This window comes from Mizuhopecten yessoensis, unplaced genomic scaffold (assembly GCF_002113885.1).
Source record: "Mizuhopecten yessoensis strain PY_sf001 unplaced genomic scaffold, ASM211388v2 scaffold10815, whole genome shotgun sequence".
Taxonomy (NCBI): Eukaryota; Metazoa; Mollusca; class Bivalvia; order Pectinida; family Pectinidae; genus Mizuhopecten; species Mizuhopecten yessoensis.
In genome coordinates this window covers 252,464-266,506 of record NW_018408735.1, presented here as the reverse complement: position 1 = coordinate 266,506, position 14,043 = coordinate 252,464, and the positions used below count along the sequence as shown (strand labels likewise).

Sequence of the window (14,043 nt, the reverse complement as noted above, 5' to 3'; positions counted from 1 at the left end):
GTACCATTTTGATATCTACAGATCATTGGTTACTTCAAAACAACATATTTCTTTGTCTATGAGAGTAACTTCTTTACTTTAGAACCTAATCCATCTTTGTGAGATCTACTGCTTCGGTTTCTAGGGATAAATCATATTTCTCACTTTAGTTGTTTCTTACAATAGATTCTTTTTCTCTATCCTTATCATTTTTCCCATTGTCTTTATTTCTTGTAAGAGATTCTATTTCTCACTTCATATTTTTTTTTTAATTGATTCTATTTCTCACAGTTCCTGTTTCTTGTGACCAATTCTGTTCATCACCTGCTTCTGACGTTATATTACACTTATCACTTGCATCTATTAATATCTGTTTCTCATTATAGATTCAGTATAGCACATCCTTTGTGTCTAGTTTTGGTTCAATTTTTTCTCTTATTCCTTTAATATCTGTCATCTTTAAAGCAATTAAAAGCACCAATTCATAAAAAAACAATCGGCATACTAAGATACTAAGATCACTGATATTTTGTAATATGTTCCTTTCCAGTTTAATTCAAATGGGGAGAACACTGCAAATTTAAATATTTTGTGAATATTAATTTGGCACATACATGTTAATGTTCATTTATAAATTATATAATAATTGAATTCTAAGATAATTAGTAATATCGGTTTCAAATATCGATGTAATTTTAGAAGTGTACGTGATAATTTGATCTTGGTGAAATAACAACATATGGTAGTAACTGCACACCTGGTATATAACCTTTGTTATAACTACCCAAACAATACTTTACCCATTTCACTAATCCTCTAACTGTAGTAGGTTTTACCACTGCCGTTATTACTAGTCATTATTTATTCATTGGACTCTCGTTCATGGTCTCTCTATCACAGAGAATTTCCAAACAGTGTTTTTTTTCTTACAGCCTCCTCCTCGTCCTCCTCGGATACTTGCGGGACTTGAGTAGGGTGTACCAGTATAATTGTGACTCCTTTGTCTATCTTCTCATGCTCCAATCATTAGTTCTCCATTAGTTTTAAATGCATCTGTTAGATTATATGGTCACAAAAATTTTAATCTATTTTTTAAAAACCTTTAACCCAGGCCAGAAACCTTTGCTGTTTCCTCTCTAATTGATTTCTCCATCCAAATCACACACACAGTACAACACCAGATTCTCCAGATACGACATGCAACCATCCCAAAAACCATACGTTAAAACACGTAATTTACTTAAAAATTCAAGCATAAAAAAACAAACAAAAGGGTAATGATACCTTCATTTTTAAGCAATTCACATCAAAGATTAAACTATCTAATTAAATTTTTGTGTTTCAATTTTTAAGGTAAAATGTCAATTTGGTTATCTCTGTATTTCGGGTATCGAGACTTTGATCTGTGTGTGAGACAGGGTGGGATTGTAACTAATTATCTCCCATCTTATTTCATCTCGTCTACCTCACACAGTCAACCAATGACATTTTACATTAAACTCTACAAACATAAGGCAGAGTCGATGATCACCGGAGAATGTCTAATGTCCGGCTATAGAAGATATAGTACATTACTGGTGTCTGGGTAGGCAAAGTATATCTCCAGCCTTCAAACCTGAATTAAATGCAGACTAATATGCATTAATACTGCAAATTCAGCTGATGTGTTCCTGTTCGTGCCTGGCACAGGACAGAAACCATTGTTACTGATAGTTTTGTGTCCTTGGAATTGATTTTTTAATGAACATCAGAAATCTGTTTTTGACATTGAGTCATTGAACTTTGCTAATAAACATAATGAGAAGAGATAGCCTTAATGTTCATCGTTTTATAACTTAAACCAAAGTAAAAAGAAAAACCTACAAACAGAGGTTATCAGGAATATATTTAATGTTTTAAATATAGAAACTATTTGTTTAATAATGATTGAGATACTTTATGTGCAATGTACTAAAAAATGTTTAAGATTTAGAAGATGAACTATTAAAATTTAAAATGTTAATATTGTCTTATGTTCAAAACACTGTTTCCACATTCAATTGATGACATTTTGATAGCCTTACTGTTATAGATTGATATAAGGAATGACAAGCCGAGTGACATTAGTTCATATTTATAGCTTGTTTTTTGTCTACCACTAATTTTGGTGTCAGGGCTAATTTTGGGTTGCATATTTTGATCCTTCTAAGTGACAAAGTATTTTGGAAGGACCAGTTCATGTGTAAAACTAAAATAACATCAATAGATCTGTTAAGTATTAGCAAAGATGTAAGAAAAATGTATGTTGTCTAACAAAGATGTACATAGTCGTATGTATTGTAACAAAAATGTTCATGTTGTAACAAAGATGTAACAAAGATAGTTATTGTCTAACAAAGATGTACATAGTCGTATGTGTTGTAACAAAAATGTTTATGTTGTAACAAAGATGTAACAAAGATATTTATTGTCTAACAAAGATGTACAAAGTCGTATGTGTTGTAACAAAAATGTTTATGTTGTAACAAAGATGAATCAAATTTAACAAAGATGTATATAGTGTAACAAAGGTATAATACTGTATGTGTACCACATTTCAGCAGCATTATAATTTTAGCGCTTTTCCCGTTTTCAATATAGCACTAAATTATAATTGCGCTTATTGAAGTTTTTGTATACAGTTTTTATTACACATATTGACAGTATGCAAATTCAATAATACGCTAAAATTTGAGTCCACTAAAATAACTCCTTTGACAGTAACAAATATGAACATAGTGTAGATTGATATAGTGTAATTAAGATTTGTTGGAAAGATGTATACTTATATAGTGAGGAAAGATGTCATGAATCTTTGAATGATGTATAAAATGTGACAAAGATGTATATAGCACCTGTTCATGGCTATCAAAGATGTTCACAATGTGTCATTGTACAAAGTTGTACAAAGTGTGACATATATAGAAACAATGTGACAAAGATGTATGAAGCACCTGTTCATGGCTATCAAAGATGTTCACAACATGTCGTTGTACAAAGTTGTAAAAAGTGTGACATAGATAGAAACAATGTGACAAAGATGTATGAAGCTCCTGTTCATGGCTATCAAAGATGTTCACAATGTGTCATTGTACAAAGTTGTACAAAGTGTGACATATATAGAAACAATGTGACAAAGATGTATGAAGCAACTGTTCATGGCTATCAAAGATGTTCACAATGTGTCATTGTACAAAGTTGTATAAAGTGTGACATAGATAGAAACAATGTGACAAAGATGTATGAAGCTCCTGTTCATGGCTATCAAAGATGTTCACAATGTGTCATTGTACAAAGTTGTATAAAGTGTGACATAGATAGAAACAATGTGACAAAGATGTATGAAGCAACTGTTCATGGCTATCAAAGATGTTCACAATGTGTCATTGTACAAAGTTGTATAAAGTGTGACATAGATAGAAACAATGTGACAAAAATGTATGTAGCACCTGTTCATGGCTATCAAAGATCATGTATAGAGTGGAAGGACATCAGTGGACCTGTGTGTGGGTAACAAAAATAGATATGTTGTAATTTAATACCATCTTGCACTTAAAACTGTACTTTTAGCTTGTCAAATTAAAATCATTAAATTAAACTAAAATCCCTATTTCAGATTTACGATGCAACTTTTTACGACAAATTCACAAAATTTGCCTTCTGAGTATAGAATTGTGTTCGTGCCTACAGAAGTTACAAGGATCAAAAGAGTGTTGTACTAGATAATGATTAACCTTACTGGCAGGAATTCGCGGAGATTATCTGCCATCACTGGTGTCAATCTGTGAGATTATTTAACACTTCTATCACTGATCGGCCACTTACCAACCGAAACAACCAAACGCACAGGTTACACTGCGTCACCCCAAACAAGGCACCCTTAAATCTCTATTTTACATGCTTAGATTAGTGAATTATCAGATGCTATAAAGAAAAATGTCAATAACTAAAAAAAACAGCTTTCTAAGTTTTTATACTCTGATTGATACAATGGTGTTCCATAGAGAAAACTAAAGGCCTTTTATACGATTGAAAAAAATTGGATCACACCATTATCTCCCGATCTATTTGCAAAAGTTCTGTATGCAGTAAAGTGTGCCTAATGCTGATTATTATAGACAGATCAAGGAGACAAATGGCCCCAGCCTAGCTATAATGACACCTGTACTGATTGTAGTACTACTGCGACCCACACCCAAAAGGATGTCCTTTCTTACCAAATTGAAGGGTTTCATCAAGTAGAAAATTTGACGGTTATTTTTTGGGCATTATTATGCAACCTCATGCGACCAGTGCATTGTATTTGGCGATTGTAGCTGGCCTCTGCAGTGTGGATTTCACCCAAGATTACAGCACTATGATTAAACGTAATAATTAAATGTCTTATGTCATGTCAGGCCTGCAGGCACACAACACTTTGTGGGCCATAGTACTGAGTAAGTGAGGAATCTTTGAAGATATGCTGTCTCGACTATGGCCAATACAACTAAAGCGCACAGACTCCACTTCAACTACTGGATCTTTAGATTTAAATGCAGTATGCGAATTCCACTGCAGCTCATTTAAAAAAAATGTCATTCCCTAAAACATTGCAGAAATAAACACGTATGTTTTATAAAGGTTTTCATTTTTACCATTTCAATGCCTAGTGAGAAAAAAATTATAAAACCAGTAGAACAAATGATTTGACCATTAGAAGCAATATTCATTAACTAATAAAAGTGAAAATACTGTTTGCAGGCTAGAAAATAATTGTTTTTTATCCTCTAATTTAAAAATTCTAAATGAGATGTTTTAAATAGAGCAGTGACAGCTATAAGTTTGTAGTAAAATTAAACTGTATTATACTCAGTGCACAAACAATACATACAAATAAATACACATGTTACTCTCCTAGCCTCCAGTAGATCATAGCTGTGTTTGGATATTTTACATATACGTCATTAATGACCTGAAGTAAAACACTGAATTTTAAACACATAATTTTGACAACACAAACTGTAAAATTTAAGCCTTGAATTTTAAATACATATATACATTTTTGTAAATACCTTTGATGCAATAATTATATGGTTTAAGCTAAAAGGTTATTTTTTTCTTTTGAAAATTGAATCTGGATTTAAGGTATATTAATGTGCTATTAAAAAAGTAACTTATAGTGTTGTGTTATGCTGCAGACTTGAGTGCCTTGATTTGCATGTAACCAAAACCGACCACAGATAACATGACCTTCATCACCCCAGGTCTTTATTCTGCACTGTCCTTATCACCACAGAAGGTTCACTCCATGCCCCAACAGTTAGTAACGCATCGTTCAGGTTACATAAGTTAATGATTTACAACTTGGTTGAATGTAAGTTAGGAGGTGCAAGCTCAAGTTTTTATTTTTATTTAATTTTGCCATTCTGTTGGATGTTGTAAATATGTAGCGGGATAGCGATGATGGATTGTGGTAAGAATTATGTCACTGTGAATGGGCCACATTGTTACATCTAGTGTATGCAAATTATAATTGCTGAATATATAATCATTTACTGCTTAAAAGTAGGGTTTGCAGGGTGGGAAAATTCCCGATACAAGCCTTGATATTGGATTTCATATTGATAATGAATTGTAGCACCAAATGTCAGGCGTTTATCAACCCAATACAGATATCCAGTTGCAGATTATAAAAAAATTAGCATGTGTCATTCCCTCTCCTGTTACATAAACACGCAGCATGTCGCTGGTAATTTTGGTTGAGGTTTCAAAATAATTTGTTTTTTTCCTCATTGGTCTAAAAGATTGAATTTTTAATCTTCATAAATCTCAAGCAGAAGAAGATGAGTACAAGGAGATAGTGGTGCTATCCCTGAGAGATCTTTTTAAATATTTCAGGAAAATAATGATACAACACGGAGCTGGATTAAAATATGATATCCACACCAACAATGATCACCCAATTTGTATCCACTCATTTACTTAAGATTTGTCCCTTCTTCTTTTTCTAAACACATACATTTCAAATATTTATTTGAGGAGACACATTTTTCATGCATTTTATTATATTTAATTCTAAAATTTAAAAAAAAGTCAATGATTTCTTAAAGACATTATCTCAATATCAGAATGATAATTTTAGAAAAAATAGATTTATGAGTACTTTTGGTTCAGGATTTATTGATGTATGTTATAGTGGTACGAAGTTTATAGCAGATGTTTAGAGTGAACTTATATCTTCTGGTAACCATGTAATTTCTACAACTGTATGACAGAAAGCAGGCCAAGTCCATGGCTACAACCACTATAGGCAAAGGGAAGTAACTGCTATTCTTTCCTTGGCAAGTTTTTGTACAAAATACTGCTCCAATACTATTTATCTACAAAGTAACAACTATCTAACCAAATAAGCAGTGACAAGTTAAATTTTCACATATTTCACAGAAACCAACACTAAAATACCAAAATAAATGTATTATTTCTTTGTTTTATGCTACATGTACGTTTCATGTGTCAAGTAATATTGAAGAAATCAGGGCATTTGTTTAAGGGGAATGAGGTTGTTATCATACCTCATTGTAATCTGGTGTTGTTTAGCCATCAAAGTCCTGATTAATGATGAGTTATAAAGAAACTGATTTCTGGGAGCGAATCTCAACATGCTCTTTCTCCATCCCGAGATAATACGACCATCTGACACAAACATCCTTAGCGGCTGCAGCCTGTGGAACTGTGGTTAGAAAGTTCTCCACAAAAGATCTTGCCCATTACAGACTATTGCCTGATAAAATATTATAGTTACTTGCATTGCATGTCAAATAGCCCTTTTTTTCTGAGAGCACACTACCATGAAGTGCCTTAAGCTTTTCCTAAGAGGAACCAGACCATTGACATCACTCAGTGACCACATAGTACTTTGTGGTAGCCTGGCACTAGACTGGCTGTAAAGTAATAGGCAGAACAAGAAAGGCAGCAGCAATATTTCTAGTTGGTTGTGGTCAGAGAAAAAAGGGCTGCAAACCATCCCTAGCACGAATATGTCTACATAATCACTGGCCGTAACAGTTGTTACATAGTCCCCCCCATCCCTCCCCAAAACAACACTAAATTAGCAACAGCCAACAGAACAGCTGTGCTACAGATACATACCCTAACATTCAATCTTTGCCTCAGGTAACGGTCTCCTACCAATAGTGACATTCAGTCCAGCTTCTATTTCAGGTAACTATTATAAACCTAAAACATTCAGTCCAGCCTCTACTTCAGGTAACTATTATAAACCTAAAACATTCAGTCTGGCCTCTACTTCAGGTAACTATTATAAACCTAAAACATTCAGTCTGGCCTCTACTTCAGGTAACTATTATAAACCTAAAATATTCAGTTCAGCCTCTACTTCAGGTAACTATTATAAACCTCAAACATTCAGTCCAGACTCTACTTCATTCAGGTAACTATTATAAATCTAAAACATTCAGTCTGGCCTCTACTTCAGGTAACTATTATAAACCTAAAACATTCAGTCCAGCCTCTACTTCAGGTAACTATTATAAACCTAAAACATTCAGTTCAGCTTCTATTTCAGGTAACTATTACAAAACCAGACATTCAGTCCAGCTTCTATTTCAGGTAACTATTACAAACCTAGACATACAGTCTAGCCTCGCGCTGTTCCAGGTAACTACAGTACTACAAACCCAGATATTCAGTCCGACCTCTACTTCAGGTAACTTCTACAAACCCAGACATTCAGTCCACCCTCTTGTACTTCAGGTAACTACTACAAGCAGACATTCAGTCTGGCCTCTTCTTTATATCAACTTTGAGACTTCCCCCACCTTCCATCTGTATCCTACCTGTAAGTGCCATGCTGTGATACATTCCACCAGCGACCTTCGTGACCTTGCTTCTTCCAGTTTCCATGAGAACAGGAGACAACACATCAGAGGATTTATTTCCACATGCCTTTCCGTAGCCCCAGATATACACCTCGCCTTTGTCTGAAACAGAACAGAGGAAATGTTAACTCTTCATATGAATACAAGTCTTAAAAGGATTGCGGGTGAAATCTTTGTTTAAGACAATTGAAGTTTCGTTAAATTTCATATATCAACTGATATCAAATTCACGATATTATAAAAATACTATTATTTAATGACACTTTCCAATATCTCCTTCAATTCCTTTTAAGAAATCTTGAACTATAGAAAAAAAATTGTAACTAGAAATAGTGTCCTTGACCTAAGAACCTTTCACCTGAAAACATCCCAACACATGTAAAGGCATGCTGCTGCATAAACAGACCCTGACTTATATCACAGTCAGACTAACAGTTATATAGAGAAACCCTTAAAATATGCGCTATCTCAGACTTAACATCTCAGTCAGAATACACATTTATGTAAAGGAATCTTTGTCTATCTCCGACAGTAATTAAGACTGGTCTCTTATGCAGAGGAATTGTGCAGAGGAACATATTTTCTTACTTCAGACAGTCATTTATGGATTGTTTTGCCTTACCTGCGAGTAACACTACATGAGATGTACATTACCTACACAATTTCCCTACCTGACAATTCCTGAGCCTTACCTGAGAGTAACACTACCTGAGATGTACATCACCTACACAATTTCCCTACCTGACAATTCTTAAGCCTTACCCAGGAGTAACACTATCTGGTATAAACATTACCTTCACAATTTCCCTACCTGACAATTCCTAAGCCGTACCTGAGAGTAACACTATCTGGTATATACATCACCTACACAACTTCCCTATCTGACAGTTCCTAAGCCTTACCTGAGATGTACATTACCTACAGAATTTCCCTACTTGACAGCTCCAAGCCTTACCTGAGAGTAACACTACCTGAGATGTACATTACCTTCACAATTTCCCTCCCTGACAATTCCTAAGCCGTACCTGAGAGTAACACTACCTGGGATGTACATTACCTACACAATTTCCCTACTTGACAGCTCCAAGCCTTACCTGAGAGTAACGCTACCTGAGATGTACATTACCTTCACAATTTCCCTACCTGACAATTTCTAAGCCATACCTGAGAGTAACACTACCTGAGATGTACATTACCTACACAATTTCCCTACTTGACAGCTCCAAGCCTTACCTGAAATTGCTAGACTATGGTTGGAGCCACATGCCACATGTGTGATTGGACCAGTCATCTCGAGGATCTTTGGCACTAGTGCTTCCTCTCTGTCACCTGTCCCTATCTGTCCAGTGGAATTGCACCTGTAAATATAGGTCAGTTACTAGATTAGACATAGAGCAACATGTGAATTGTTAGAGGTCTGTTTTGATTTCAGTGATAATTACAATAACTTGGGCATGCAACTGATTCACTATTGTCCAAATTTGAAATCAAATAAAGATCCTTTACTGAATCTGGCTGAAACCCTTCCGGTCTGGATCAGACGCTTGGGTAGTCCTAGATCTTCTGCTGCTGGATTTACTAGTTGGGATCAATTCTTTCTCAATGTCAATAATTAATAAGTAAGCCATGACAGCTTACCTTTGTTGGTGGTATTGGAGTGTTTGGTAATTCCATTGTTCCATTATCTCCCAACCCAGCTGACCCAAAAAAGCAGAGAATTGCTGAAAAGGATAGTGACATTGCTCTCCAAGGGCATAGTTGTGAAGGTTACAGCTATGACACTCTAGGCTTTTATTCTGAAATGTTTCTCAAAGTGTTTTCAACAGGCACATAGGTTTTCCTTTATTCAAGATTAAGACCTCTTGGGGTCTACCCCCTTGGTAGGAGAGGAAATGTGGGAAACCTTGGTCATTCTGAAGGATGCCTACTTCCACATCTCTATCAGGAAGTCAGTGTGGCAAGGTCTTCCAGCTCCAGGCCAGGCCATGTCATTCAGGCTCAAGACTGTGCCATCGGTTTTATGGAACTGTTGCAGATTGTTGTCAGATTCCTACACACCATGTTCACGCTACATACTGTCGAGAATTCAATGGTTCTGGATATTTGGTTGATCCTGAAACTTCTGACTGATAAGTTGTGTTTTATCCCATCCAGAGAAAGTCAAGAGGTGCCTCTGTCTCAGGACTTTGTCTTCCTCAGCAACCAATGCAATGTGCTTCTTTGTATTGTTCTTTCACCAGAGAAAAGGTTTGTTGAAGGTTTGGGATTAAGCTATCTTCTTCATAAACATGCCTTAGGTCCGGGTGTGTTGGTTCCTCTGATTTCTGTCTGGGGTACATCAACTCCCTGGCATATGTGGTCCCTCTAGGACACCTTCACATCAGACCATTACAGATGCTCCACCTGTCTACCTGGGTCAGTTTCAAGGCATCAGGAAGCCATACTTCCCTTAACCCAAACAGTGAAGTATCTGCTGCTCTGTAAATTCCTCCAAACAGTTTCCTTCAAGGAGTACTCCACACAGCTGCTCCCACAATGACTCCACACGCAGATGCTTCCATGACAGGGTTGGGTACCTGGACAATCATACCAATTCCAGCCAGTGGTCCAAAGATCACCTCTCGAAAGTACATTGATGCTGGTGATTAGAGAAGTCTTGGTAGCTCTGCAGTGTCTTCAGGAGATCCTGCAGTCATTTGTGTGATGACAAACAAGATGATGGGACCACGGTGGCCAAGTGGTTAAGGCGTCTGGCATTCTGCTACCACTAGCCCTACATGGGGCAGTTGCCAGGTACTGGCTATAGGTCGGTGGTTTTGTTCCAGGAACTCCGGCTTTCCTCCACCACCAAAACCTGACACGTCCTTAAATTACCATAGCTGTTTATAGGACATAAAACACAAACAAACCAAATAAAAACAACAACATTACAGTTGTTTCTGAACTGGAACATGTTGGTTTTGGTTTTATAAAGTTTAATGTTTTATTAACAGGTGAGGTCATTTAAGGACGTGCCTCCATGTGTGTAATGTGTGTGTGCATGTGTGTATGTTTTCTGGCAGTATGTTGGTGTATTTTCATCCTTGCGATAGTGCGGATCTAATGCTGACTGAAGACAACCAGTACAGTATTCTGGCTGTCTTCAGTCAGCATATTATTAACCAGTTTACTGCGGTTACTTTTAATGCTAAAAGTTTCACAGGGAATAGCAACTACAATCTCTAAGGCCTTTCTCAGCTGGGCGAGCATTCAACACTTAAGGAAACAAAAAGGTTGTTCAGAGGTAGAGATATTTATTTTGGTCGCTGTTTTGTTCCCAAGAGTAGGATACAAAAGCAGCGGGTTCCCACACAAGTTCCTTCATACATGGAGTTGTTAACAGCAGGTATGTTATTGCCTCAATCCGTGACCTGCAGTGCTTATTTAGCTTGATGGGCAGGATGCTTCAGAAGTTTCTGGAGCATTTTCCCTCCACACATCTGATAGCTCTCATGTCACCAATTGCAAGGCAGTCTTAGTTCCTTGGGTTGCTGTTACTTTTGGCTCACAGTTTTGATTTGCTTCAGCAGCCTTGGTCCAGGGCCATGTATCCCCAGTTCCTCCACCTACATGTTTAGATGTTGTTGGTTGATGCCTCTATTTTCTGCACACATGTTGTATGTCTTCCTCCTCTGCCATCTACCAATTCAATTTGATAATCTTCTATCATTGGCGGGGTTAAAGGCAGATTGATCTAGAATAGGCAGGTGATTAAAAATATATTTTGGATTCTTTTCAGGGAACACAGTTTAGAACTTGGAACCAGTGCCTTGCATTTCATGGCAGACCAGAAGGGAGTACTGCTGCTTCCTTGTCAGCCTTGATCAGAGGTTTCAGGCTTCTCAGACCCCAAGTCAGGCAGCTAGCTCTGCAATGGAATTTAGCATTTGTGTTTGATTCCTTGTTGAGAGTTCCTTTTGAGCCTCTGAGCTTTTGAAGTTTCTCATTATCAAAACGAAAGCTTTTCTTCATAACAACACTAGGTCAATTCCATAGAAAGTTTACAATCTTTGGAACTAAATATTGTTTATAAAATGACTTTATGTTAGTTTAAAAACTACCTACCCGACACAAGCGATGGAGCCAGACTGAAATCTGAAGATGGAGTGCTTGTCTCCACAAGCTACCTCAGACACAGGTCTGCCAATCAGGGACTTAAGCAGGTACGGCTTTATCTGTGGAAGATATAACATGAAAATTCAAATATGGCCATGGCTGTGAAATGAAAATCATGTAAAACACAATAATGCTGTGTCTGTTTATTAAACAAGGCAAATTCTCGTAAGGAATCCAAAGTTACCAACCGGTCAAACAATGTAGCTGTTGTGGCATTGCTATTCAGACTAACATTGAAAAAAATAAACAGCCAAAGATACATAAATATAGCAAGGAAGTTATACTCTGCACAAACTTTGGTATTAGAATTGAACAAAGGGCCATAACTCTATTTAGTGGGGCACAAGACCAAATTTTAGTACAGGACACTACGTCCTTGCAAGAAGTATTCACTAGCTTTACTTATGTAGATGACAGAGTATAGGAGATTTTTCTGTCAATTTAAGACATGCATTGGTAAAATCTGGATTCATGCTTCATAGACAATGAAAACTCTGGTGCTCCCTGTGCCAAGAACTGTAGGAATAGTTATTTTGAGAACTTTTTTAAACAAAAGCACTTAACTCTATAAATAGGGGAGGTAAATCCAACTTATATACTTTCTTCACATACTCTCAATGCAAATGTTAAATGAACAAAGTATCATTCTAATCTGTACAGTTCTTTGGAGGAAAAGTATGAACGACATTTTAAACAAAGGTGAATAACTCCATAATAAGGGTACATGTACACGTTTACGTAGGTAACACAAATTTGTATACTTTATTGACATTCCCCTGATGTAAGGGTTCTGTGTACCAAAGGTTTTTCAAACTGGTGCAGTACATTGGGAGGAGTGCTTGAAACAATGCTTTTACACTAAGGGGCATAACTTTCATAAAAAAACACCCTGATCAAAATCTGAAATCGAAATCAGTCAAGATTGACACTTAACTAGAATATAGCCTTAATGGCAAAAACAGGTGTACAGATTATCATTAAAAATAAAACACCTTTTTTTTTATCAGCAGGGACACAAAAGAAAAGTTACCTGGAGGTGCCCTCAAAAAAACTCTTTCTCCTGCAGTATTCAAACAATGTAAAGTTTTGACATCCCATTCTGTTGGGCTGTTGTACCTTTTACCGTTTAGTTAATCACAGGAGCAGCATACAACTGGGTTTGACTAAACACAGCTACATATAATGATGGACTAAAACTAAGCCTGACACTAGTTCTTTGTTATTCTAGCACTTCTTTGTAGACTTGTCTTACATTATGAGGCTTCTATATTAAATTTAAAACATTTTTAATTCAGGAAAATTAACTACAAGGCTTTATATCATTAAACAGTAAAATGTTGATGGAAAGCAGGAGCCTCTCTTAAATTCATTCTATATATCAAAGTAGCAACTAATTAGTGTCAATATCAATTCACTTTAGTGGTGTTCTCAGAATTACAGTTACGGTAAAATGTGAATATGACAGCAAAGTATGTAAGGTTGTTATAACATCACACCATTCAATGCACACAAAATTAGAGGTGATGGTCAGGTCTGACTTGGATGTTTGGAGACAGACGGGGTGTAGACTAAATATCAAACAACACAACAAAACAAATTTACTACAGTCGAAACTCTCATACAACATCATAATCCAAGTACACTATAGTCTAAACTCTCAAACAACATCATAATCCAAATACTATACAGTCTTCACTCTCAAATAACATCATAATCCAAGTACACTACAGTCTAAACTCTCAAACAACATCATAATCCAAGTACACTATAGTCTAAACTATCAAACAACATCATAATCCAAATCTAAACTCTAAAACAACATCATAATCCAAATACACTACAGTCTTCCCTCTCAAACAACATCATAATCCAAGTACATTACAGTCTTCACTCTCAAATACCATCATAATCCAAATACACTACAGTCTTCCCTCTCAAACAACATCATAATCCAAATACACTACAGTCTAAACTCTAAAACAACATCATAATCCAAATACAGTACAGTCTTCAC

At 36.1% G+C, this 14,043-nt stretch overlaps 1 protein-coding gene across 10 annotated transcripts in view; it reads right to left on the bottom strand.

The window, feature by feature from the left end:
- The window catches only part of LOC110462625, a 143,377-nt gene that overhangs the window by 67,161 nt on the left and 62,173 nt on the right, over positions 1–14,043 (bottom strand). For all 10 annotated transcript variants that reach the window (XR_002464304.1, XM_021516670.1, XM_021516669.1 and 7 more), the window contains exons 6-8: positions 11,979–12,088; positions 9,108–9,232; positions 7,833–7,976 (exon numbers count right to left, since the gene is read on the bottom strand). Coding sequence is in view for 9 of the 10 variants with exons in the window: in XM_021516670.1 (XP_021372345.1) it covers positions 7,833–7,976; positions 9,108–9,232; positions 11,979–12,088 (379 nt within the window). In the remaining variant the exon portion in view is untranslated. The remainder of the gene's footprint in view (positions 1–7,832; positions 7,977–9,107; positions 9,233–11,978; positions 12,089–14,043) is intronic.